This window comes from Callithrix jacchus, chromosome 18 (assembly GCF_049354715.1).
Source record: "Callithrix jacchus isolate 240 chromosome 18, calJac240_pri, whole genome shotgun sequence".
Lineage (NCBI taxonomy): Eukaryota > Metazoa > Chordata > Mammalia > Primates > Cebidae > Callithrix > Callithrix jacchus.
The window spans coordinates 39,997,348-40,022,771 of NC_133519.1; the positions used below are offsets into that span (position 1 = coordinate 39,997,348).

At 48.8% G+C, this 25,424-nt stretch overlaps 1 protein-coding gene across 21 annotated transcripts in view; it reads left to right on the forward strand.

The window, feature by feature from the left end:
• Window positions 1-25,424, forward strand: part of CACNA1E (calcium voltage-gated channel subunit alpha1 E) — a 515,845-nt gene that overhangs the window by 420,127 nt on the left and 70,294 nt on the right. For 11 of the 21 annotated variants that reach the window (XM_054247624.2, XM_054247625.2, XM_054247623.2 and 8 more), the window contains 14 exons: window positions 314-429; window positions 4,474-4,527; window positions 5,186-5,275; window positions 6,584-6,793; window positions 7,548-7,660; window positions 9,270-9,382; window positions 9,720-9,851; window positions 10,316-10,388; window positions 11,277-11,394; window positions 14,004-14,071; window positions 15,582-15,679; window positions 21,107-21,163; window positions 22,307-22,957; window positions 23,328-23,641. In XM_054247624.2, coding sequence (XP_054103599.2) covers window positions 314-429; window positions 4,474-4,527; window positions 5,186-5,275; window positions 6,584-6,793; window positions 7,548-7,660; window positions 9,270-9,382; window positions 9,720-9,851; window positions 10,316-10,388; window positions 11,277-11,394; window positions 14,004-14,071; window positions 15,582-15,679; window positions 21,107-21,163; window positions 22,307-22,957; window positions 23,328-23,641 — 2,207 coding nt within the window. The remainder of the gene's footprint in view (window positions 1-313; window positions 430-4,473; window positions 4,528-5,185; window positions 5,276-6,583; window positions 6,794-7,547; window positions 7,661-9,269; window positions 9,383-9,719; window positions 9,852-10,315; window positions 10,389-11,276; window positions 11,395-14,003; window positions 14,072-15,581; window positions 15,680-21,106; window positions 21,164-22,306; window positions 22,958-23,327; window positions 23,642-25,424) is intronic. The other 10 variants (XM_054247628.2, XM_054247619.2, XM_054247627.2 and 7 more) reach the window with 3 other exon arrangements.

Sequence of the window (25,424 nt, forward strand, 5' to 3'; positions counted from 1 at the left end):
GGGAGGAGGTGGAACATGGCGTTTTGAAATCTAACTTCTCACATGGCTAAGAAAATACCTTTCAAAATAGAGCAAGCAATCAGTTGGTCCTGACTGGAATGCAGCTAGTCTGGGAAGGCTTCCTGTGTGAGGCTGAATGAGGTGTGTTTCTGGGTAACATTTTAAGGAGGTCACAGTTGCAGCCTGGTCAGAGGAAAGGCGACATGGGCTTAATAGAGGTGTTGCTCAGATGCTGTCTCTGTTGCTTGATTCACCCTCTCCCTTAGTCATGGCCCTGTCCAAACCCAGTGAATCTGATCCTTCTTGTCCACAGGGAATTTGCCAAAGAGAGAGAGAGAGTGGAAAACCGAAGGGCTTTCATGAAGCTGCGGCGCCAGCAGCAGATTGAGCGGGAGCTGAATGGCTACCGGGCCTGGATAGACAAAGCAGGTAGGCCTGGGGGGCTGCAGGAGCCTGGTGAGTGGGCTGCGGAGACATCAGGGCTGGCCCCTCACTCCCAATGCCCTGATTCAAGGGGCAGCCTAGACAAGAGAAGAGACACTCTGGATGTCTGCTGTTTGGCTCTTAAGGTTCCCTGTTCATCCCACCTTTTTCCTCTGGGAAAGCTGTCCCATCTACCAAACACCTTAAGGCAGGCATCTTATCAAGGTGAACTGAGTAAAAGAAATGTAACCCAATCCTGGAGCTGAGGCTGGGCTGGTGGCGTTTTATAATACTGTTCCACAGCAATCCATTCAGCAGATATTTACTGACCTCCTGTGTTGTGTCAGGACCCTGTTCTAAGCACTTGAGGTACAGCAATGAGCCAAACGGTCAGCCAGCTCATGAAAGCTCTTCTCTTGCAAAGTTCCCTAGTTATGGAGGCAGCAATAAACAAAATAATAAATGAGTAACTCATAAGACAATGATAAGGTGGTGAGTACAATGGGAAACTGATCAAGGTAGGGTTATGGGGTATAGCATGTGCCACAGTTTTAAATAGGAGGTCAGCGTGGGCCCATTGGTTTGCAGACTTGAAGAGATGAAGGGGTGAGCCAGAGGAAGATCTGGGAGAGGAGTATTTCAGTGCCAGGTACCTAACATGGGAGTGAGCCAGGGGTGCCCAAGAAACAGAAGGGGGAAGGAATAGGGAGGAGTAACAGGAGACAGAGTGGGTAGCAATCATATTTGACCTTACGGGCCATTGTAAGGGTTATGGGCTTCATTCTGAGTGACACAAGAACCACAGGAGTTTTGAGCAGAGGCCTGGCATGCTCTGACTTTAGACCATAAAGGAGCACGTGCTGGCTGCATTGAGAATAGACCATAGAAGGACAAGGCTAGAAGCAGGGGGAATAGTAGTGAAGCCATTGCCACCATCTGGGGAGGAGATGGTGAAAACAGGTGTTTTCCTAAGCCTTGAGCTGTCATCAGTTCTCACCCTGTGGCTCAGCATTAGGAATAGTCCTCAGCCACCTGTGAGAAGAGGTTCAAACCTATCATGATTTCGTTAACCCACAGAGCCACCAGATTCGAGTTTGGCTGTGGTTTGGATGCTTATCAGGGGCATCAATCACTCCCATACTTGTCAGGAAAAGGGACGGATTTACTTTCTTTATTATTTTAAAGGTTGGATTGCATTAGTATTATGTATCTTCATTTTCTTCCAGAGGAAATAGTGATTATTTTAAATAAAAAAATACACATAAGACAATCAGCATGTATTCTCTATTCCTAATAGAAAACATAGCACAGAAGTGAGGTCACAGAGGAACAATTTGGAGTATGACTTAGTGCTTAGTTGTTCGAACCTCATTCTGTAGGAGCTTTGGAATAACACTGTGAACTTATTTTGAATGCCAGCACACAAAAACCCTCTCTCAACTCTGCAGTCAACTTTGGTGATCTCCAAGGGCTGGGAGACTACATATATGATTGGCATCTGCACTCCCTTTAGCCTCTGGTAACATGAGCAATGTGTGTTGACTATACTTGCATTTCGCCCTTTCTCCTCCAAGGCTATTGTGTAGGGATGAAGCAGACACGAATATCCCCTACCTCTTCCCAGAATGGTTAACTCAGGCTTGCCATGGGAGGGCGAGCAGATTTGCCTGCAGGCCAGGCAGGCAGCTTGATGGTCCCAGCTGTCCTTGGCTTCCTCGGCGGAGGAGCCATCTGACAGACCACTAAGAGAGCTGGCAGCAGACCCAGGAAGGAGCCCTCTCAGCCCTGGCTACCTACACAGGTCAGGCGGCACGGTATGCTGCTCTCTGGGGCTCTGCCTTTCAAATACTTACAGAATTCCAAGGCTTCCCTTTCTTCCAGTTGGCAAAGCCAGCTCTCTCCTCCTTCTAAGAAAAAAGACGCACTGCGACGTCAAAGTGTGCTTCCTGGCCCTTCCCTTTACAAATGGAGCGCAAGTGAATCAGAGACATATGGGTTACATTTCCCTGGAAAGACACTCAAATTCTAAAGCGAACTTGGCAAAAGGCATGGGGTAGGGAGGAAGGAGGGTGGCTTCAGCACATCCAGAGCCCTGAGTTCTTCCCAGAGATCTCAGCAGCATCACACGCCTTCCATCTGTCCTGGGGGGTCCCCAGGTCTGCCCACCCCAAAGCCCAGACAGGGTGCACAGCAAAAGTGACTGTCTGGCTAAGGTAATTAAAGTTGCTATGAGGTATTTTAACAAGTCCCTGATTTTAAAATGATGCCCTCCAAACATGTGCTACACCATCCCAGCTTTAAAGTGTTTCCCTCCCTAGAAAATATATATATATATACTCTCCATTTTATCTGCAGCTGGAATTATGGTAATGACTTTCACCTATCCTGTCCTTTTACTTGTTAAAAGTGTTTGAATTAAACCATTGCGTAGTAGGGTCTGCAGCAAGCTTTCCCCCAGCAGCTGGGATCTTAGGGGATGTTCACTGACGCCTGCAGCTCCCTGGCCTATGGGTTGAGCTCAAAACTCATCCCATCACTCCTCACAGGGCACGCAGGATCCCATCAGATCCCTGTTTTGTTGGTGCACTTGGAGGGATGCTAGTGAGTTTGGGCCAGCAAGGCTTAATAGAAAATATTACCCTTCAGATATGACACCTCAGTAGAGTATAGGACTGCTCCTGGGGGCCCAAGAGGGAAGAGCACAGGGGGCCCTGTGGTGTCGTTACAGGACTCCAACAAGCAAATATATCATTCCAGCCATCCTTCAGTTCTCTAACATCAGCAAGGTGTTCAACCATCAGCTAAATTCTAACACTCAGTACTACCTGAAATTAGCACAGACCCCTCAGGTTAAAGGCTCAGTTCCACAGGACTGCCCCCACTTTAGATGGCAGCCAAAAGTGGGGTTCCAGGCAGTTAACATATCTGCCTGGCTGACTAATCGGGGAATTCCCACACCACCCCCCCGAACTTTTCACAGGTTCAGTAATTTGCTAGAATGACTGACAGAACTTTGGAAAAACCAGACTGTATTGGAACAGCTACAACTCAGGAGCAGCCCAATAGAAGGAGTGACAGGGCAGGGAATGGGGGTGGGGACACAGAGCTTCATGTCCTCTTTGGGAACACTACCCTCCCAACTCAGATGCTTCCTGAACCCCAACATTTAGGGGGGTTTATGGATATTTCATTACATAGGCATGCTCGATTAAATTATCAGCCATTGGCAATTAAACTCATCTCTAGTGCCCCCTCCTCCCCAGAAGTGGGAGTAGGGGAGGCTGAAAGTTCTGGCCACAAGCTATCTCCTCTAAGCTATCCAGGGCCCCTCTCTCCTCCATGAGTCATTTCATTAGCATATGAAGGACTGCCAGGAACCAGAGACAAAAACCAAATACTTATTTTTTTTCATTATACCTTAGAGACAAATTCATGATGGGCCCAAGCCTCTTTGGCTGAGGCTCTGGTCACCCAAGACAGGATTGAAGCATTGGGGACAGGAGGAAGCCCACAAGCCCCGCTGCTGTCTCCGAAGACCTTTGGGCGTCTTCCTCTGACCCCTCCTCAGAGACATAGACTAATGCCCAAAACGTGGGCTCAGCTCCTGGATGAGGGTGTAGATGTTATGACCAGTGGCCACTGGCAAGAGAAGCTAAGCAAGCTCTTGTTGCTAGAAGTTCAGGGAGTTAGGAAAGATGGGAAGCTGGGTGGAATTAAAGACAGAAATGGAAATTTTTCATTCCTATCGATTTGGGGGATTTTAGCCTCTTCTCCTCTCACAGGTATCCTCCTGAATAGAGGTATTAGACACAGAGCTGACTTACCAGTTCCCCCCAAGCATCCCCTACCCGAGGCTTCCTTTCTGTTCTCAGGAGCTCTCTGTGCACCCTCTGTGACACTTGCTTTCTTTCTGAAGCTGGTGGCTATGACAGGCTCTGAACTCTGCTCGCTCTCTGTTGCCCTGAGCTGGAGCTGTCCCTGAGGGATTTTCGTCTTGCAGAATAATTTGGCGTTTACAGATAATTTACCAAACCATTTGTTTCCATATAGAGGAAGTCATGCTCGCTGAAGAAAATAAAAATGCTGGAACATCCGCCTTAGAAGGTAAGGAAATGCTCTGATGCCTGATTCTGCTGTATCTGCCCCCTCTTAGGCGATGGCAATCTCTCTTGATCAAAAGGGGAGAAAGAAAAGAGGGTGCTCTGGGATTTGAAATGAGAGTCTTTCTGTCATAAAATCCTTCATGCTTTAAAATGAAGGGAACTGAGTCACAGATTTAAATGCCTTTTAAAGCGATCAAACTGAAACCCAAGAGTTGCTTTGTTCCAAGGCATGTGATTGATACTGAGCAAGAGAAAGGCCATCCTGCAACCAATGCTATCTAAAGGGACCTTCTCTTAAAAGGTGTGGGGATCACCTTGAGACTACTTTCATTACCAGGAGGTGGCACTGCAGTTGAAGAGCCAGGACAGATGGAGACAGAGTGCCTGTTTACCTCCTGCAGTTAGACAGGCTCTAGCATCGCTTCCAGAGCCCTTGTATTTCAGGAGGTGCTGGTGAGCACGGCACCTGTAGACATCCTTGATTTCTGGTGGTCCTGTAGGCATCCTTGATTTCTGTTACCCCGGCTCAGGTATTAAAGGCAGATGCCTGTGTCACAGGGACCTCACACAAGGCCTCTTGCCTGCAGTCCTCAAATTTTATCTAGAATGGTCTAGGAGTATTTGTGGCCTCTCACTGGCCTTCCCTTTCCCTGCTGTAGTGCTTCGAAGGGCAACCATCAAAAGGAGCCGGACAGAGGCCATGACCCGAGACTCCAGTGATGAGCACTGTGTTGATATCTCCTCTGTGGGTGAGTGGATCCAGTTGGATCTTTTACCTCTCTGAGTCTCCCATGAAAAGGAATATCCTGCCTTTGAGAAGCACCACAAGGAGGGAAAGAATCCAAAGAGTTTTGAATTTAGGAATGCAATTAAGGAAAAGGGCAGAAATCTAATCTAGATTACAAAAAAAAAAAAAGAAAAGAAAAAAGAAAAAGAAAAAAAGACCTGGGGACGCTGTTCACATGAAACACGGGGTTGACAGGGTTTAGGGCTAAGAATCCAACCCAGTGTCTTCAGGTATGGCAGATGTATTCCATTTGCAGAGCTATCCACCCTCTCCTGGGTGTGATGATGAGAATCCACTTTGGGACATTGTTCAAAGGATTCTGAGGAACTGTGGCTTACAGGGACCCAGATGTGAGATCTTGAAGCCATGTGCTTAACCACAGCAGCCCCCACCTACTTCCATCATGTGAAATTTAAACTCAGTCTGATTGGCAAGTCTTTAACATGATGCGTTCCATCTCAGGTTCTCCTAGAGATTGTGGCCAATGGCTGGTTTTTCCTCCCCAGACAAAGGGACAGGTCTTGTTCCATCCTGAAAAGCAGAAGAGACTTACAAAGCTCATTGCTCTTTTGTGCTGCCAGTGGTAGAAATATCACCAATGCAGCAGAAAGATTTTGATGTTTGAAGCATTTTTTTTTTTTTTTTTTTTTTTTTTTTTTTGAGATGGAGTTTCACTCGTTACCTAGGCTGGAGTGCAATGGCACCATCTCGGCTCACCGCCACCTCTGCCTCCTGGGTTCAGGCAATTCTCCTGCCTCAGCCTCCTGAGTAGCTGGGATTACAGGCACACACCACCATGCCCAGCTAATTTTTTGTATTTTTAGTAGAGACAGCATTTCACCATGTTGACCAGGATGGTCTCGATCTCTTGACCTCGTGATCCACCCGCCTCGGCCTCCCAAAGTGCTGGGATAACAGGCGTGAGCCACCGCGCCCGGCCCTTGAAGCATATTTAAAAGGAAAGGGCAAGAGAGAAGCCCAACCTGTTGCGAACATAAACATGATCCTATTAAGAGTCAAGACACTGGTGTCCTGCCTGGGGACTCCTTAAATTTCCTAGGACTGAGAGTGCCCAGAGAGGAAAAATAGCGTCCCTGCCTGCAGAAACTACAGAGCCCACAAGATGGGGATTCCCCAGGCCGGCAATGTGGTGGTCACCTTCCCCTGGGATTAGAGCAGCCTGTCTTGCCCTTCGAATGCTCCCTGACCATTGAGGGTGACCACAGGATACTTTGCAGCCTCATTCTTTCTCTTTCCTTCTCCCCCTTAGGCACACCTTTGGCTCGAGCCAGTATCAAAAGTACAAAGGTAGATGGGGTCTCTTATTTCCGGCACAAGGAAAGGCTTCTGCGCATCTCCATTCGCCACATGGTTAAATCCCAGGTGTTTTACTGGATTGTGCTGAGCCTTGTGGCACTCAACACTGCCTGTGTGGCCATCGTCCATCACAACCAGCCCCAGTGGCTCACCCACCTCCTCTGTAAGTAAAGCCTCTCTCTAAAGCCTCCTCTGCTGGCCCCCATGTGGGGCAGCTTGATGTGTGTGTGAACACAAGATAGCAAAGCGCCCTGTTAGGAGGGGTTCTGCCTCTTCGCACTGTGAGGGAGGCCACATTGTCCTCAAGCGGGGCTGGAGTATCTCGTGACTGCTTCCAGCTTTCATTCTTTAGGTAAACAGATCATTGTTGATGAATCAACAAGATAGCATAAGTTACACCTTTTGGTACCATAAAGCCTTCACTTCCTGTCTTAGGGAGGCTCAGTGTTAGGAAGTTTTGATCATGGAAATCCTGGACAGGAAGTTCTCAAGGCGATGGAGATGTCAAATAGACCAAAAGAAGAACTTCTAGGTCAGCTTTGGATTAGACTGCCCCTGGGTGAGAGTGAGGGTCGGGGGCCTGTCCCTGCTGGGTGTGTGGGAAGGAATCCAGCTCTTTCATCAAAGACGTGGTAAGTCCTCTCTTTCCCCTCTGAGGGCTCTCAGCCATATAAAGGCCAGTGACAGGCTTACCTATTGAAAGCGAGCAATGCTGATTTGTTGAGCATGCTTGGGACTCAGCCTGGGTCAGAGGGTGCTCAGACATCATTAGGCTCTGCCCAGCCCCGGCCTGACATGGCCACTGAGTATCCTGACCATGCGTTGCTGTGAGCTCTTCTGTAGGTAGGTGTGCTAGCTGAGGGGTGCACAAGCCCACCCCACACGTGGAACCAATGCTCTACTTTTAATACTTCCAGACTATGCAGAATTTCTGTTTCTGGGACTCTTCCTCTTGGAGATGTCCCTGAAGATGTATGGCATGGGGCCTCGCCTTTATTTTCACTCTTCATTCAACTGCTTTGATTTTGGGGTAAGTCCTCGAAAGCCTGCTTGTGCTTCTGCTTCGTGTTGATAGGCCCTGGTTGTAGATAAGCAGCTTCCTCCTTACTCAGCATGAGGCATTGAAATCAGAATATATAAAAGCAGAATAGATAAGATTAGCTAAAGGGAACTCAGAAGTCAGTGAATCCTTCCCATGCAAGGGTTGATTGGTTTGTTTTTCTAAGCTCTTTGATTTTTAATATTTTTATTAAAATGTAACATGCATTATAGAGGGTACACTTAAGTGTACAGCTCCCTGAGAGTTTACAAAGCTACCCAGAGCCAGAGTTTTCAACCACTTATTATCTTGGGGGAAGCCTGACAAGGACAAAGGGCTTGATTCTAGAGGTGGTTCCATAGGAAAGAGAAGGTTATATATTTATTTTTTTATTTCCACTTAAAATTGGGATAATTATCTAGATACACACACGCGCACACACACACACACCCTTATATTAGCACGTCCCCACATAGAATATCTCAGTTGGCTGTTTACTTTCTACGTAGTATGGATATCTAAATGTATCTATTATGCTAACACTCAAAGGTGCTTTCACATATCCTTTTTTTTGTCCCCTGCTGCTTACAGGAGTCCTGTGAACTATATTACATTTCAGGAGTTAGTCTTCCCACTTAAACAAGAATAAACAGCAGCTATCGTGACCAAGTTCGTATACCCACTGAGCAGCAGAACTGGGTCACAGAACTTTGGGCTCCTGACCACTTCTCTTTCTGCCAGTCCCACTATTGTTTCTACCAAATCTTCAGTTAGTTAGGTGCTAAAGATTTTGAGCACTTGCTAATCTATGTTTTAACTTGGAACAGGGTTCTGAGTATGGGCAATTTTCAGGCATAACAGCTAGTGAGAGATCACTTTGACCTTAGTTTCTACAAAGAAACTAAGATACAAGTCCATACCTTTCAGCATTGCTGTCAGGATTAATACTTGTTATTTTTCCTAGCACAATATCTAGAACACAGTGGACATTCGATAAATACATAATTAAAACAAAAGGAAATTGAAATGTTCATCTGAAATTGCTGCATCTTGTAGCAATCAGATCTTACATCACTATGAACCATCGCATTGAGGGATGCAAGACCTCAATGACTGAAAGATATTTATTATATCAAGGACCGACATGTTCTTGTTAGCGCTAACTTTCAGGATGATGAGAGAATGCAGACCTCTGAAATTTCTGTGTTGAGATGCAACTTGTACTAATTCAAATTAGTTTCCGTGGTTTGAGTGCCACTCCTTTGTCAGTTTCTTCAAGGGGTTGTAGTGTCAGAGCAGCAGAAGCAGCAACTGGTTGTTGTAGTTTTCACCAAGGACAGGAGTCAGAAAGCCAATCTACAGTACAAAGTGTTAAAGTTAGGAAGGGGATTGGAGAGCAATGGGAGCGACGTGGCAGCTGCCCACATAGGTAGTTCCACTGAAGGTAGGGCTGGTGGGAGAGGAGAGTTTTTATTTCCCCACCCCCCACGGAGAGCTGTTGATTGTGTGCTGGGTGCTAGAATGCCCCCTCTTCTCCTCCTCTGCCCTCTTCCTCCCCTCCTTCCTCCTCCTCTTACTGTGGCTGGCATTGCTTCTCTAGGTCACAGTGGGCAGTATCTTTGAAGTGGTCTGGGCAATCTTCAGACCTGGTACATCTTTTGGAATCAGTGTCTTGCGAGCCCTCCGGCTTCTAAGAATATTTAAAATAACCAAGTAAGTGATCAGAATTTGGACTTTTCCCAGTGACTTTGAGAGTAGACCCTTCTTTCTGACTTAAATTTTCTTCCATCTCCTCTTTCCCCCTTGGAGGGAAGTATCCCTTCCCTGCCCCACCCCTTCTCTACAGCTCTTCCTTCTTCTCCAAAGATTAAACCGAAAATATCTATGATGCCACACTCCCAAGGGGAGCAATAGGTTGCTGCCCTCTCTACTTCCTACAAATAAACCAATGCAGCTTATTTCATAGACTACAAGGCAGATGCTGAGCTGGGCTTGCGGGGGTGACTTGGTATGCAGTGTTCCCAGCTGTCACATTGTCTGGGTTTTGTAGGTATTGGGCTTCCCTACGGAATTTGGTGGTCTCCTTGATGAGCTCCATGAAGTCTATCATCAGTTTACTTTTCCTCCTCTTCCTCTTCATCGTTGTCTTTGCTCTCCTGGGAATGCAGTTATTTGGAGGCAGGTAAGTGCTCAGAAGCTTTCCATCCAAAAGAGGCTCAAAACCCAGTTATAGCCTGTGTTGGGCTAGGGTCATTAACTCCGTCCACCATGTTACTACTCTCTTGTCTGCCCTTGCCCATGGCCTGAATTGACCCCTGAGTGAGTGTGTATGTGGAGTAAACCTCTCCATTTTATTCCTTTCATGCTGTAAAGGGTTCTTGTTCTGGGGACCCATGTCTTTTGTGCTGTCCCGGAAATGTGCAGCATGGGCAGCCCAACCCCTGTCTTATTACCCACATCCCTCAAAGTGCATAGTTCATCAATAGTAGCAACTGTTACAGTCTTTGTAAGTTATGTGGAACTGGGAAAAAGTAGGGAAGAGGAGGATTGTGGAAGAAAGGAGAAAAGAAAAAGCTATGATCTTGGGAATGAAAAACTTGGTATGTGAGAATTTCATTCCATTCTTTTCTCCATTTTATTTATCAGGTTTAACTTTAATGATGGGACTCCTTCAGCAAACTTTGACACCTTCCCTGCAGCCATCATGACCGTGTTCCAGGTATGAGGCCAGCTGACAGGTCAGAAGTGCTGTGTGGGGTCCCTTGGACTGCACACTGCAAGACAAGGATGAGTGTCAGGAGAATTTGGATTTCCTCACCAGGCTCCTCCCAGGGGATGAGGCACTCCTAGTTCGGCAGTCATTGCAACAGTAATCCCTAGAACTTCTGTGGCTTTGTTCTTGCCAGTAATATGAGAGCTCTGTTGGGACCACCTCACTGTCCTCCTCCCACACCTTTGAGTTTGCAGGAGACCCTGAGTCAGAGACATTCAGCCAAGAATCACATTTGTGGTTTTCTGAAATCTGGGGGCAGCTTCTAACCCATTTAAGGAGGTGTCCAATAAATGGTGTTTATTTAACAAGGTCTCTTTTTCACCCTCACTTCCCTCAAAACTCAACTGTTTAAATCATGGGGAAAACTCAAAATCAATAGTGTCTTAGACCTAAGGAAAAATTCTATTTGGCCAGAATCTGAGGTTGGACCACAACCCAGGTTTCCTGAACTGCAACCCCACAAGGCTGTTTCTAATCATGCTGCCACTCCAGACAGTGCATCTGGGCAGCTCTGAGGACAGTTAGATAATGACCAGACCACCAATTTCCACAAGGACCTTGCAAAGCTGGAGTGGGAGATACTCTGTAGTTGGAGGAACAGAACCTTTCCCTTTGACGCTCTCCTTCTGTTTTCAATGCCTAAAATTCTCTTCCATATCAAAAGAAAGTTTAGGATGATTTATGGGAATTACTATTTTTTATATAACTCCCTGGCAGGATAGTCAAGCAAGGGGATAGATGCAAAAGACCTAGGCCCAGAATTTGCCCTTGGTACTGGCCCCATTTCCTCCACCAGCCCAGGGTTGTGACATGCCTGTCATCTGCTTTGTGTAGATCCTGACAGGTGAGGACTGGAACGAGGTGATGTACAATGGGATCCGCTCCCAGGGCGGGGTCAGCTCAGGCATGTGGTCTGCCATCTACTTCATTGTGCTCACCTTGTTTGGCAACTGTATCCTTTTCAAGATGCACCTCCTCAAGCTGCCCGCTTTCCTGGACCAGCATCTGAGGAGGTGGTGGTGGTGGTGGTGGTGGTGCTAGAGCGGGGGTTGATGGGGCAGGGGCAGGGACATTGTTTGGTGTACTAAAGTAATCGGGATCCTGATCTGAAGGAATTTGTGTACCAGTTGGGTCAATAATGCAAACATAAGATAGAGTATTATCCAAATCTGTCGCATACACAGGAGGCTGTTAAATTGAATGGCTGGAGGTACTATGAGCTGGGGAATATTAGAGAAGGCGGAGATCACCGTAGGCTGAAATAGCAGGCACATTGTAGCACTAATGATTTAATTACATGCTCACGTCGGACAGAGCCTACCACATAGTGAGATCTCAGAAATTAGTGTTAGGGTTAATGCTATTACTAGGAATTACAGCGAATATTTATTGTCTTTGTGCTACATGTGAGACATTAAAATAAGTGCTTTATAGCCAGTGTTTCATCTAATCCTTACAAGACGAAGAAAATATATCTCAGTTAAGTAAAAGAACTACTGAATTGTAAAGGGAGACTACAGACCAGTTCCATCTAACTCCAGTGCCCCTTTTCAATCATAAAATTTAGACCACGAGATTGAGGTTTTAATTCCAGCAACTCTGAGTGTCCGTTGTGTGGCTCTGGGAAAATTTCTTAATCACTCTGGGCTTCTGTTTTTCACAACTGAAAGGAGAATAACACTATTTATCTCCTTTGTTAGTGGTGAATACTAAATGAGATGATTTATTTGCATGTGATTTATAACTACAGACTTTTATACAACTGTGAGATGCTTTTGGGAGTGGGGTTTGCTGTGAATTTGGATTAGCAGAACAGAAAGGGAGAGACATGGGATGTAGATGTACTTTTGCATTTTTCATAGTTTCATAGAGAAGGCGTGCTCTTTGACATTTTCTGCTCTGAAAACTTCTAGAGGTTGGATCAGACTAGAAGCACAATATGAGAACTCATGAAAAGAATGCAAGGCTGTGAGTCACAGATGTGGAAGCTCCACGCGTCCCAATGGCACCGTGATTTTCCTGATATTCTGAGGGTTGTCAGCTGGGCTTCGATGCTAGAACAGCTCTATGTTCCACAACACCTAGGCTTTGAAGACAGCTGGAAATTGAGCCTTCAGGGGCTACAGTGTGGCATAGGAGTGGATTTCAGAGTGAATCATGTCTGCTGTGTGACATTTTGTTAAATGAAATGTGGAACCCTTCAGGACCTTCACAAGAAGAATGCAAGAAGTTAGCATCTCATTTTGGGGAGATGCTCAGTAGCAGGAGCTGTGGAATCTCACTTTGGTTTGTACTTAAGGACAGAATAGTGTGATGCTCATTAGTGTAGGTGAGATTCAATTCCAGCCTCCCAGAATGGGGAGATGAGTTCCTATGCTGAGCCCCTACACATCTCACTCATCGATTCTCTTAGTTGGTATTGCTATGGGTAAAGGTCACAGCTGTCTAAAGACCTTTTGAATGTGGCTGAACAAACTCACAGTGCTTTCTCTTCCTCGGAGTGTTCCCTTACTTGTCAACAATCAGCACAGAAGACTTCTATGACCAAATGCATGGGTTTTTTTTACCCACCAACAAGCAAGCAGTCCTGCAGTGAATACTAGTTGGTGTCCTCGAATTCAATTTTGATGCTGTCTACCCGGAGGTAGCATCAGATCCCACGGGTTCAGGGCTCCATCCCCAAGACTACCCCTACCTTCTGATGACAGTTGCATGCCTCAGGTGACTTAGCCTGTGCTTCTGACCCATAGGCTATAATTCAGTGTTCCCACAAGCCCCTTCCTGGGCTTGGTTAATTTGCTAGAGTGGCTCACAGAACCCAGGGAAACACATTTACTGGTTTATTATAAAGGATATTACAAAGGATACAGTTGAAGAGAGGGGAGAAGGAAAGGCATGTGGGATGGGCATGGAGCTTTCATGCCCTCTTGGGAGTGCCAGTCTCTTGGGACCTCCACATGTTCAGCTATGCAGAAGCTTTCTGAACCCTGTCCTTTTGGATTTTTATGGAGTCTTCATTACATAGGCATGATTAATTAATCCTTTGGCCATTGATGATCAACTTAACCTTCAGCCTCTCTCCTCTCCCTAGAGATTGGGGGGTTAGGGCTGAAAGTCCCAACCCCCTAACCTTGCCTTGGTTTGCTGACCAGCCCCCACCCAGAAGCTACCTAGGTGCTACCAGATAACACTTTGGAGTTTCTAAGGATTTTAAGAGTTGTATGCCAGGAAACACAGTTGAAGACCAAATAATACTTTTTCACAGTATCTTAATTCTTCTCACCCCGTCTGGCCCCCAGGTGGTTTAATTCAGGCATTTCTTTATCCTGGGTAAAGAGATGATATGCAGAAGGAGGGAAAACATATCCTTTCTCCTTTCAACAGAGTTGTACAACCTTTCCCTCTCTGTGGACTTAAGTCCACAGCCCCTGCTTAAGTGACTCTTCAGGGTAGCTTCTGTTCCTGTTAGTGTCCGGGGCAGGAAAGATCATTAGGTGGCCTCTCAGCCTTGCTGAAGACTTTTGTTTTTCTTGTTTGCCCATCCTTAATTCATCACCCTAGACACGCTACTGAATGTGTTCTTGGCTATCGCTGTGGATAATCTGGCCAACGCCCAGGAGCTGACCAAGGTAAGCATTGTTCTAGGTATCCGATGTTTCTCTAATGCCATTGGGTACCCTCCAGCATTTGGAACCCTCTCCAAAAGTTTACATTGTCTAACTCAGGCCTGCTAGGAAGGACCTTTCTGGAAACTTCTGGACAGTTGGATAACCACACACCCCTGAAGGAAGCCTAATTCACTTTTATTGAGTTTGGTGAGCCTCAATCTAGCCTGGGGTATTCAAGAAACACAGAAAATAACATCTTAATTTCTGTGGTCCCTCAAAGGAGTCCTTTCCAGGATTATCATGGAGAGTGAAGAAAATTCTAGAGTCTGGTTTTCACTTCCATCTCTGCTACTGCCATCTATGGCACTGTGACCCAGATCACATGACTTAACCCTCTGGGTTTTGGTGGGAGAGAGGTCATGGCCGTCACAGTTCCCGGGCTATGGCTGTTGGATTATTCCAGTGGACATGGTCATTTTGGGGAAATTTAAATGAAGCCAGATACTAAATTTCTCATAGAACAGCTCCTTCCTTTTCTGATTAACTTCCCCAGTCTGGGGAGGCAACATTCACCGCAGTGGGATGGTCTACAGAGATGAGTAAAATCCCTTCTCCCCATAGAGAGGGCCGATGTGGTTTTGGGAAGAGGTGCATAGCATCCTGCTGTCATTTCTGAGCTTCTTCCAATGCATTCTGTGATGTTCTTTGTACATCCTTGAAGGGCTTTGTATCTGCACATATGGTAGGAAAAATACCGACTTTAGTAGCTGAGAAACTGGATCTGAATCCCATGCCTGCATTGACTGTGTTGGCTTGGTTTGGACTCCCAATCTCCATTAGCATTGGTTTCCTCATGTGTGAGACGGGAATGCTGTACCCACATTGTATACCGCACAGGTTTACTGTGAGGATCAAATGGAATAATGCCTGTGGAAAACCATAGCATGCTCTGAGGATGGATGTGCTATTATCAGCTCTAGTCATTTTACTTGAGCTGGTTTTCCCTAGGTTTATCACATAGAGGGGACACTTATAGGAATGATGCTGACCAGATGAGATCTCTGCCTGAGCACCCACTTAGCTGTGCAGGTTAGACACGGCAATGGGGCACTCAGCACTTTACTCAGTGGGCTCCTTGCCTGGAAGGCCCCTGCTCTATCGCTTCCAGACATTGTAGGACATCTGAGAAGTGTCAGCTCCTGCCACTGACCTCCACAGCATAACCAGCTCTACTGAGGGCTAGGGGTTGGGGTAGACTTCTCCTGATTCTCCTGGGCAGCCTGTGGATGGCTCCGGGATGGAGACAAGGATTCCCAGCCACAATAGAGCTGTGAGGCTGCTGTGTCCCAAGAGGCCTGGCCTCTGGCCATCATAGGTCTCCCAGCCAACCTAACATCTCACTGCCTTGTTTATCCTCATCCTATGTCTTCCTCTCTTCACTTGGTATTCAGAACTCCTCCTTAGGAGAGCCAAGGGAAGCTACTCTCCTTCCTGGGGATCCCAGGCAAAGCCCTCTCTGCTTTGTGTCTAGGATGAACAGGAGGAAGAAGAGGCCTTCAACCAGAAACATGCACTGCAGAAGGCCAAGGAGGTCAGCCCGATGTCTGCACCCAACATGCCTTCGATCGAGTGAGTCAGCTGCCCTCTTCACTGATCCCTGAGCTCCTGTGCTAACAACCAGTTCATCAACTCACAAAACAATTGGTTATAGGAGTGCACCGATTTCATGCTGGGAACTGTTCCTGAGAATACAGCAGTGAGCAAGACAGAATCTGTTCTCATGGAACTGTTATCTCAGCCAGCAAGATAGATAATGAACACACACATCATTTCAGATAGTGACAGGTGCTATATGTAAATGAAGCAGGGTCCTATGGCAGAGAAGGACAGGAGCTGGCTGGGAGCAGCCTATGTCAAGCCAAAAGAGATTACCTTAGGAGGCGCTGTTTACAGCAGAGACCCAAATATGTGGACGGCGGTCATGTGACATTTTGAAGGCAGAGTGTTCCCCAGCAAGGTCCAGCGTGGCTGATGTGTAATTAATGAGGAGAAACAGAGACAGGGCCAGAGAGGGGACAGGGGCCAACTCTGAGGTCCCTAAAGTCCAAATGGAAGAGTTTAGCTTTTATTCTAGCTGAAATCAAGGAGGACTTCAAGTGGAAGGATGAATAGAACATGACTGACACTTTTAAAAAGGTCACTCTGTTCTGTGGAGCATCATGGACTATAGGGGCCAGAGTGGAGACAGGGAGAGAGTCGGCTCTCAGAGTAAAGTAGGTGAGAGGTGATGGGTTTAGATTAGGGTGGGGGAAATGGAGGAGATGAGGAGTAATCCCATTCAGTCTGTAGTTGGGGGAGAGAGCCAATAGGATGAGCTCATGGATTAAATGTGGCAGGGGCGAGGATGAAAGGGAAGACAAAAACTGATCGCAGGTTTGAAGGTTTTGAGGACTAAGCCATGGGTTGGAGGCCGGTGGTAGATACCGGATCCCTGGAAACTGGTGGAAATCTAAAGTTCATTTTGAGACACTTCTAAGGCGTCCAAGCGTTGAGTAGGTTATTGGTTACCTGGATCTGGAGCAAAGAAAAGTCAGAATTAAAACAATTTAGGGGAGGTTATTCGCCTTTAGCTGGTATTTAAGCCATCAGTATGGGTCGGATGACCCAAAGACCCGAGTGCTGAGGATAGTGGCTGACAGTGCTCCTCCTGCTTAAGTGGAAAAACAAGCCCAGGAGACCAAGGGAGTGCGAACAGGAGGCAGGAGAAAGAACAGGACGCACAGTGTGCTGGAAACCTGTGGAGGAAAACTGCGGGAAGAGGGAGTGGGTGCTGGTGCTACGTGCTGTAGAAAGGTCACACAGGATGAGGAGCAGAAAAGGGGCCATTCCATGCGGGGAATGAAAGCTGTTAGTGACCTCACAGGAGCCGTTTCAGTGGCCAGGTTGAAACAGAACCGCGTTGAAGTGGACTAGGGAGAGAACAGGAGGTGATAAAGGAGAGCAGTGAATCCATTCCTTCAGGGATCCAGCCTGGACCTGTGGTGGAGCTACAGGCAGGTGGCATGGGCCCTGTGTGGCCTAGTCTCTGTGTGGTGACAGGGGGAGGTGTTGGAGGAGAGACTGGGAAGTGACTGTGGAACCACATAGCTCCTGTTGTTGCATCTGGGCCTGCATGAGGACTGTGTGCGTGGTCAGTGGTGCTGGGGCATCTGTGGGAGGGTCTGAGACCCCCAGGAGGTGGAAATCTATCCTGGCAATGACCCCATCATAGTTAGTTGAAGCTAGTAAGGGAGGAGCCCTTGGTTAGCTAGAGCTTGGGTGAAGGGCTCCCAGACAGCCTCTTCCTTGCCTTGTGTGGCATGCCAGGGTTGTGTCAGGGGGACCTCCCTCCCTGCACAGCCATCATCTTACCTTTGCCTTTTGAAACTCGAGGCCTGGCCCCTAGATCCCTCTTCTGTGAGTGAGAGAGAAAAATTCCCTTCCAAATTGTTAAAAATTGATAGGGAAATGTCAAAGATTGATAGGGAATATTCCTCTCTGGAATATTCTCCGGGCCTTGAGTAATTTCTACTCCACCTTCCCCGAACTCATGAGTTTGGGTTAAAAACACATACACACAGGTATCCAAAAATGTGGATGGGTAAGACTGGCTGTCACTTAGGAGTGGGTGGTTCTATTTACTGAGATGAAGAAGCCTGGGGGAGAAGTGGGTTTAGAGAGATGTGAGATGGGACGATGCTTGGCCCAGAGTAGAAACTCACTATTTCTGGAATGAAAGAATGAATGAAATGTGGGTAGGCACAGGGCCGTGGGAATGGAGCGGTGTGTGCATCAGGGCACTGCAAGGTGGAAGGAGGTGATGCAAACATCCAAGACCAGCAGAGACCCGGGCTTTGGTGCTGTACATGTGCTGCTGGTGTGGAGCCACCTCTGGGTGTGTGTGCCCTGCTTAACTGTGTGCACTCTGCTCAGGTATGTGTACCCTACGGAGATGTGTGTGCCCTGCAAAGATGTGTGCACCTGTGTGTACTTTGCCCAGGTGTATGTGCCCTTCACAGGTGTGTCTGTATTGCTCAGATGTGTGTGTCCTACATAGGTGTGTATCTTCTGCTCAGGTGTGTGGGCCCTGCACAGGTGTGTGTGCTATGCACACATATGTGTACACTGCTCAGGTGTGTGTGCATTTTGCTCATGTGTGTGCCCTGCACAGATGTGTGTACACTGCTAAGATGTATGTGCCCTGCTCAAGTGTGTGTACATTGCTCAGGTGTGTGCCCTGCTCAAATGTGTGTATACTGCTCAGGTGTGTGCCCTGCTCAAGTGTGTGTATACTGCTCAGGTTTGTGTGCCCTGCTCATGTGTGTATATTGCTGAAGTATGTGTGCGTTTTGCTTGGGTGTGTGTGCCCTACTCAGCTGTGTGTGCCCTGTACAGGTGTGTACTTTGCTCAGGTGTGTGTGCATTTGCTCAGGTGTGTACACTGCTCAGGTGTGTGTGTATGTGCCCTGCTCAAGTGTGTATACACTGCACTGGTGTGTGTACACTGCTCAGGTGTGTATGCATTTTGCTCAGGTGTGTGCCCTGCTGAGCTGTGTGTGCCCTGCACAGATGTGTGTACATTGCTCAGGTGAATATGCCCTGCTCAGGTCAATATGTCCTGCTCAGGTGTGTGTGCCCTGCACTGGTATGTATACACTGCTCAGGTGTGTACCCTACACTGGTGTGTATACACTGCTCAGGTGTGTGTACCCTGCACTGGTGTGTATACACTGTTCATGTGTGTGTGCGCCCTGCACTGGTGTGTGTACACTGCTAAGTTGTGTAGGCCTTGCTCAGGTGTGTGTGCCCTGCACTGGTGGGTATACACCTCTCAGGTGTGTGTACCCTGCACTGGTGTGTATACACTGCTCAAGTGTGTACCTTACACTGGTGTGTTTACACTGCTCAGGTGTGTGTGCCCTGCACTGGTGTGTATACACTGCTCAGGTGTGTGTGCCCTGCATTGGTGTGTATACGCTGCTCAGGTGTGTGTACCTTACACTGGTGTGTATACACTGCTCAGGTGTGTGTGCCCTGCACTGGTGTGTATACACTGCTCAGGTGTGTGTGCTCTGCACTGGTGTGTATATGCTGCTCAGGTGTGTGTACCTTACACTGGTGTGTATACACTGCTCAGGTGTGTGTGCCCTGCACTGGTGTGTATACACTGCTCAGATGTGTGTGCCCTGCATTGGTGTATGTACACTGCTAAGTTGTGTATGCCTTGCTCAGGTGTTCATGCCATGCTTGGGTGTTGAGGCAAAACTGCTGATTTCTGGACTACACTTTAAGTGCAAACATGACTGTCCATGGAGAAACACAGAAGGAGCAATGTTAAAATCCACAGTGCCTGAGTGCTAGTTATATTTCTGTCACTAATATACTCCGTAACCTCAGAGAGACAACCACTCCGATCCCAGACCTCTATTCCCCATCTTTGAAATGAGAAGAATGCCACCTGCCCTTCCTCTCCACAAGGCTATTGTGGGGTGTACACAAGGTCGCATTCACACGAGTTGGAGACGTGTGGATGCTTCTCTGTATGATTTCAGGTATGAATGTAAGTTTGAATCTGTGCATGTGTGAGTAGAGAGGTGAATGCCCATGTTTGTGCGTGAGAGAGAAAAAATCCACGTATGTACACTCTTACACACATGCTTCTGGATAGCTGGTATTTGAATATTTGAGAATTTGCAAATAGATGGTGTGATGTGCTTTTCCTAGCAGCTGTGCATGCTGCCTATCTAGAGCGTATGCTTCTACTTCTGTATCTACCCATGCTTCTCGGCACCCCCGCCCCCACCTGTGCCTTGTTGCATTGTCGCCACTGATGCTGAGGGATGTATTCAGTTGAGGAGCTCACAGGCTTCTCCACAACGATGTCTGCATCAGTGGGTGCTCCTGGGAAGCCACACCCATGTGCACTGTGCATCTTCCAGACACCCAGAGTGGGCCTCAGACTAGCTGCCTCTGCTCCCTCAGCCCCACCCTGTGTGGGGCTCCTCTGCAGACATGTGAGAGGTGACAGTTGAGTGGGATTAATTTCCCTAGCATGTTTTTCATGGTTGAGTATCAGCTTTATCAGGAGGGAGCAGCATTTGCCAACCTCCCAGGTCCATTGAGCTGGACTGAGTTCATCAGGCCAGTAAGTGGGGCAAGCTCACTGCAAGGATAGCCCAGATGTGCTGTCCCCCACCTGAGCATTGACCCTGTGCTGACAGCTTATTTTCCAGGCATCCTCTCTGCTTTTATGGGCACAGCCCAGACATTGCCATTCGAACGTTGTGTTTGAAAAAACACAATATGCACATGGAAGAGAGTTTTCTCTGTACAGGGCTGAGAAGGTTAATACTGTGCTCTGCCCAGCTGAGCATAGAACAGGGCCTATGGCCAGGGCCTCTGCATTGCTCAAAATGCAGAGGTCACTGCTCACATCCTGGAGTACGTGGATGGGGACCTATGGAAAGATGGCGCTGCCTCTGACCATGGACCACTTTGTAGCCTTGACATCGTGCATGGCAGAGCATTTGCTCCCCTGCATGTTAGTGAAGCTGGGTCAGGGTCTGCTATGGGAGTGATGAGCTCTGGGGAGCCACACCCAATAAATGTGCTATGCTAGCCCTAGAAATGACTTTGGGGAGGGGAAGGAAACAACTCAGCAACGTCTACAGGATTTCCGCAATAGGAATCTAAAGGATGTGTAGGTGGAAGTGTGTGTGCCTGTGGGGCATGATATTTGAGCATCTGGAGCTGTGTATCCTATGAAATGGCATAGCCTTTGTGCCTGTGCATGTGTGCTTCAAAAACCAGATCCATGTATTTGCACATAGCAAGGAATTGAAAGTCACTCCATTGGAGAGTCAAACATTGGGGGTCTACAGAGGGCAAAGAGGCACATGGAGAGCCGATGGCCACGCAGAGGACTCTGCGCCCCACTCCGGAAATCCACTGGTGGCTGTGGGGCTTGAGGTTCCTAGAGGTTGGGGTGAACTGAACCTGTTCGTTTTTCTTCCCCAGAAGAGACAGAAGGAGAAGACACCACATGTCGATGTGGGAGCCACGCAGCAGCCACCTGTATGTGTGTACCAGTTTGCGTGTTTGTGAGTGGTTACGTGTGGGCGTGGGACAATGTGTCATTGTCCTTGCCATAGACAAAGTGGCACTGGGTGTGCATGTCAGTGTGTGCCTTGGTGTGTGTGTGTTCCATGCATATGATCTGTGGATATCCCCTCTGCACCTCTCAACATGTGCTTACATCAGTGTGTGTCTACAGTGTGTGACCTGTGCGTTTTTCCCTCTTCTATCTGGCTTGTGAGTGGGTATACGTTGTGTTAGTGTTGGTGGGTATTCCTCTCACGTAGGCGGTTGTGTATAGTTACGTGTGGGCCTCTGTGAGGGTGCGTGTGGGCACATGTGTGTGTCCCCTTCACAGTCTGTAGGTATGCACCCACAGGCACAGGTGGGGGGAGGAGGTGACAGTCCCCTCCACCCAGTGAGCCCTCTCCTGTGTGCTCTTCTGCACATGTCGTGTTCGTGTGTTCCTGCTGCCCCATGAATACTCCTCTAGGCCCCTGGGCTGAAATGTTCGATTGTGGTTTTGAGTATGAGCTGCTGATGGTCTCTTCACCTGGTCTTCTGTGGCTTTTATTAGCTATCGTAGAAGAGACTCCCAGCACTCCTGCTTTTGAGGGTGACATCAAGACTTTGTAATAAGTCCGCTTGGCACTCTTCTCACCCTTCCATGGTATCTGACCATTTCAGCCCTCATTATCCCAGGCTGTTACCTGAGAAGGAAGGGAGAGGAGGGGGAGAGAGAAGGAAAGAACTTTGACCTTGAATCAAGGGTCATAGGCAGATGCCCCGAAAGCAAGGAGAGCAGGGAGTGAAGACGTGGTGAGCCTGTGGACTCCTGCCCAGCCCCAGCAGGCCCTGGGGACTTGGAACTCCTCCCAAGGCTGATGCCTAGCCACCCCTCAGCTACTGCAAAGCAGAGATTGGAGTGGAAAGTGCCAGGCTGGGAGGCAGCCGTCCGATGAGCTCCTCAGGTGTGGCCCGCCCACTCCTCGCATCTTTCTGTGCTTCCTGTCTGCAGGTCCTGGGTGCTCCCATCTGCCCCTGCCATGTGTCCTGCCCTCTCACATGGCCCCTGCGGCCACCCTCCCTCCCTGCCTGTGACTTTCCAGCTCTGACCAAGGCCTTGCCCTTTCCCCTTGGCAGGAGGGAGCGGAGGCGCCGGCACCACATGTCGGTGTGGGAGCAGCGCACCAGCCAGCTGAGGAAGCATATGCAGATGTCCAGCCAGGAGGCCCTCAACAGGGAAGAGGCGCCGCCCATGAACCCGCTCAACCCCCTCAATCCACTCAGCCCCCTCAACCCACTCAACGCCCACCCCAGCCTTTATCGGAGACCCAGGGCCATCGAGGGCCTGGCCCTGGGCCTGGCCCTGGAGAAGTTCGATGAGGAGCGCATCAGCCGTGGCGGGTCCCTCAAGGGGGAGGGAGGGGACCGATCCAGTACCCTGGACAACCAGAGGACCCCCTTGTCCCTGGGCCAGCGGGAGCTGCCATGGCTGCCCAGGTCCTGTCATGGGAACTGTGACCCGACTCAGCAGGAGGCTGGGGGAGGAGAGGCTGTGGTGACCTTTGAGGACCGGGCCAGGCACAGGCAGAGCCAGCGGCGCAGCCGGCATCGCCGCGTCAGGACGGAAGGCAAGGAGTCCTCCTCAGCCTCCCGGAGCAGGTCTGCCAGCCAGGAACGCAGTCTGGATGAAGCCGTGCCCGCTGAAGGGGAGAAGGAGCACGAGCTGAGGGGCAACCACAGTGCCAAGGAACCGACGATCCAAGAAGAGAGAGCTCAGGATTTAAGGAGGTGAGTGAGTGCACAGAACACAGGCCACTGTTAGGCCTTTCTCAATATATGCCTTTCTGAGCTCCAGTTTTCCCTTTTATAAAATAGAAATGATGCTGCACACTTTGTGAGATAGGTATAAACGTAACAGGCAGTGGGCTCTGTCCGCCTGAGAACGAGGGCCTGTGGAAGTGGGTTGTGGATGGAAGGACAGGAATAGACAGTGGGCTGTGGGTCTTGGTGCCTCTGCCTGGCTGGGTGGGGTGGATGGCAGTGGTGGTCTTGTGCTCTCCAGCCTGCCTGAGCTTCCCTGGCTTCTCCTCGTGCCAGGCACACCTGCCATTTGGAGATAGCATCTGAGCACCAGCTCTCCCCTCCTGTCTCTTCACAGGACCAACAGTCTGATGTTGTCCAGGGGCTCTGGGCTGGCAGGAGCCCTTGATGAGGCAAACACCCCCCTAGTCCTGCCCCATCCTGAGCTGGAAGTGGGGAAGGACGCGGTGCTGACAGAGCAGGAGCCCGAAGGCAGCAGTGAACAGGCCCTGCTTGGGGACGTACAGCTAGACATGGGCCGGGTTATCAGCCACAGCGAGCCCGACCTCTCCTGCATCACGGCCAACACGGACAAGGCCATCACCGAGAGCACCAGTGTCACCGTCGCCATCCCTGATGTGGGCCCCTTGGTGGACTCAACCGTGGTGCACAGTGAGAGCGCAGTCCCTGTCCCCCTCCCCCCACCCTCTATCCTGTCTAGGGGTGGGGACAGTGGGCTCTGGGGCCATTCCAATAAAGCCACATGGAAAACACCACCAGGAGGAGTAAAGCATACTTTAAGAAGTAAAAACGAGTAACAGAACAGAAATAAGCTAGAGTTCTCTCCATCTTAGACTGTGCCCATAAAATTCCCCAAAGCTTTTGGTCCCTATGACCACTCTCAAGTCTTCAGAGTGATCACACATGATGCCCAGCTAGAGATTCAGCTGTTTGATTTGGTGTGAATATTTGCTGTGTTCTCTGTGGTGTGCCAGGTGCTCTGCTGCCCCAGCAGGTGAGGGAGCCTCTGATGGAGTGGACCATGGCTCTGCTCCCTGAGTGACCCGGAAACACCTCTGTGTCTCTTCAGAGTGATCACACGTGATGCCCAGCTAGAGATTCAGCTGTTAGATTTGGTGTGAATATTTGTTGTGTTCTCTGTGGTGTGCCAGGTGCTCTGCTGCCCCAGCAGGTGAGGGAGCCTCTGATGGAGTGGACCATGGCTCTGCTCGCTGAGTGACCCGGAAACACCTCTGTGTCTCTTCAGGCCTGCTTGTCATCTACGAAGCCAGAGCATTGAACGAAATGATCTCTGAGGCCTTTCTCTGTACTAATATTTTATTTGGTTCTATTACTCTTATCAACTCTTTTTTTCCCAGGAGCTCTTAGTCACAAGTTCTTCCCCTCACAGTTCCCTTAGGCAACAAATGTTAATCAATGATGTCTTAAAGGGAAACACAGCAAACAAACAAACAAAAACACTTAACCAACTACCCACCCCTGCCCTGACCCCACACCCCACCCCTGCCCTGACCCCACACCCCTTCCCTGCCCTGACCCCACACCCAATCCCTGCCCTGACCCCACAGCTCATGCCTGCATTAATCCCACACCCTATCCTTCCCTTACTTCATGCCCCATCCCTTTGGCCTCACACCCTCCCTGCCTTAATCCCACCTGCTGCCCCATATCACTGAACTGTGACCACAGGATTCCAGCTTTGCTGTTTTCCTTCTTCTGTTTCCGTATTTTTCTCTTTCACATGACAGTCTTCTCCTCTCCCTGTTTTTCTTTCTTTCACGGCTCCCTCTCCATTACCTCATATTCTCTGAGGTCAATGTGCCGCCATGGCTCCAAAAAGTGCAATCTCCCACGTCCAGCGTGTGCTTTGGTTGACTTGGGCATGTCTCAGGATCCCAGACTCACAGCTCTTTTGGTGCTTGTTTGCTTTTTTGATTTAATAAGTACAAAGTGTTTGGGCCTTCTTTTATGCGAAAGAACGTGAAGGAAGCTTCACTCTCCTCTGTTCTCTTTCCGGAGCTAGTCTTTGGTCATAAGTAAAAGCATGTGATAGCAAGGCTTTTAGATACTTCCTATGACTTACTCTTTAGGAGGCCCTGGCATGGGCCAGGACCACAGGGCTTTGCTGCTGGCACAGGCTCCAGGATGGAGTCATTCAGTGAGCGGGGAGCCGTGGGCGAGGCTGACTGTGGCCCTTTCCCTACTGTGATAGCTTCAGCCTCCTGCCGGTTTAACCCACCCTGTGTCTTGAGTATGGAAACAGAGCAGCAGCTGAGAGCTCCACTCGGCCTCTGGCTCCTTCATCCTCCCGATCCTGGAATGCAGTCATGGACCTAAACTCACATGAATATTGCATTCTCATTTCTACATTAATCAGGGCCAAAAAAAAAAAAGCATAGCCAGAAAGGCCGCTGCAAACAGAGTCATGATTTCT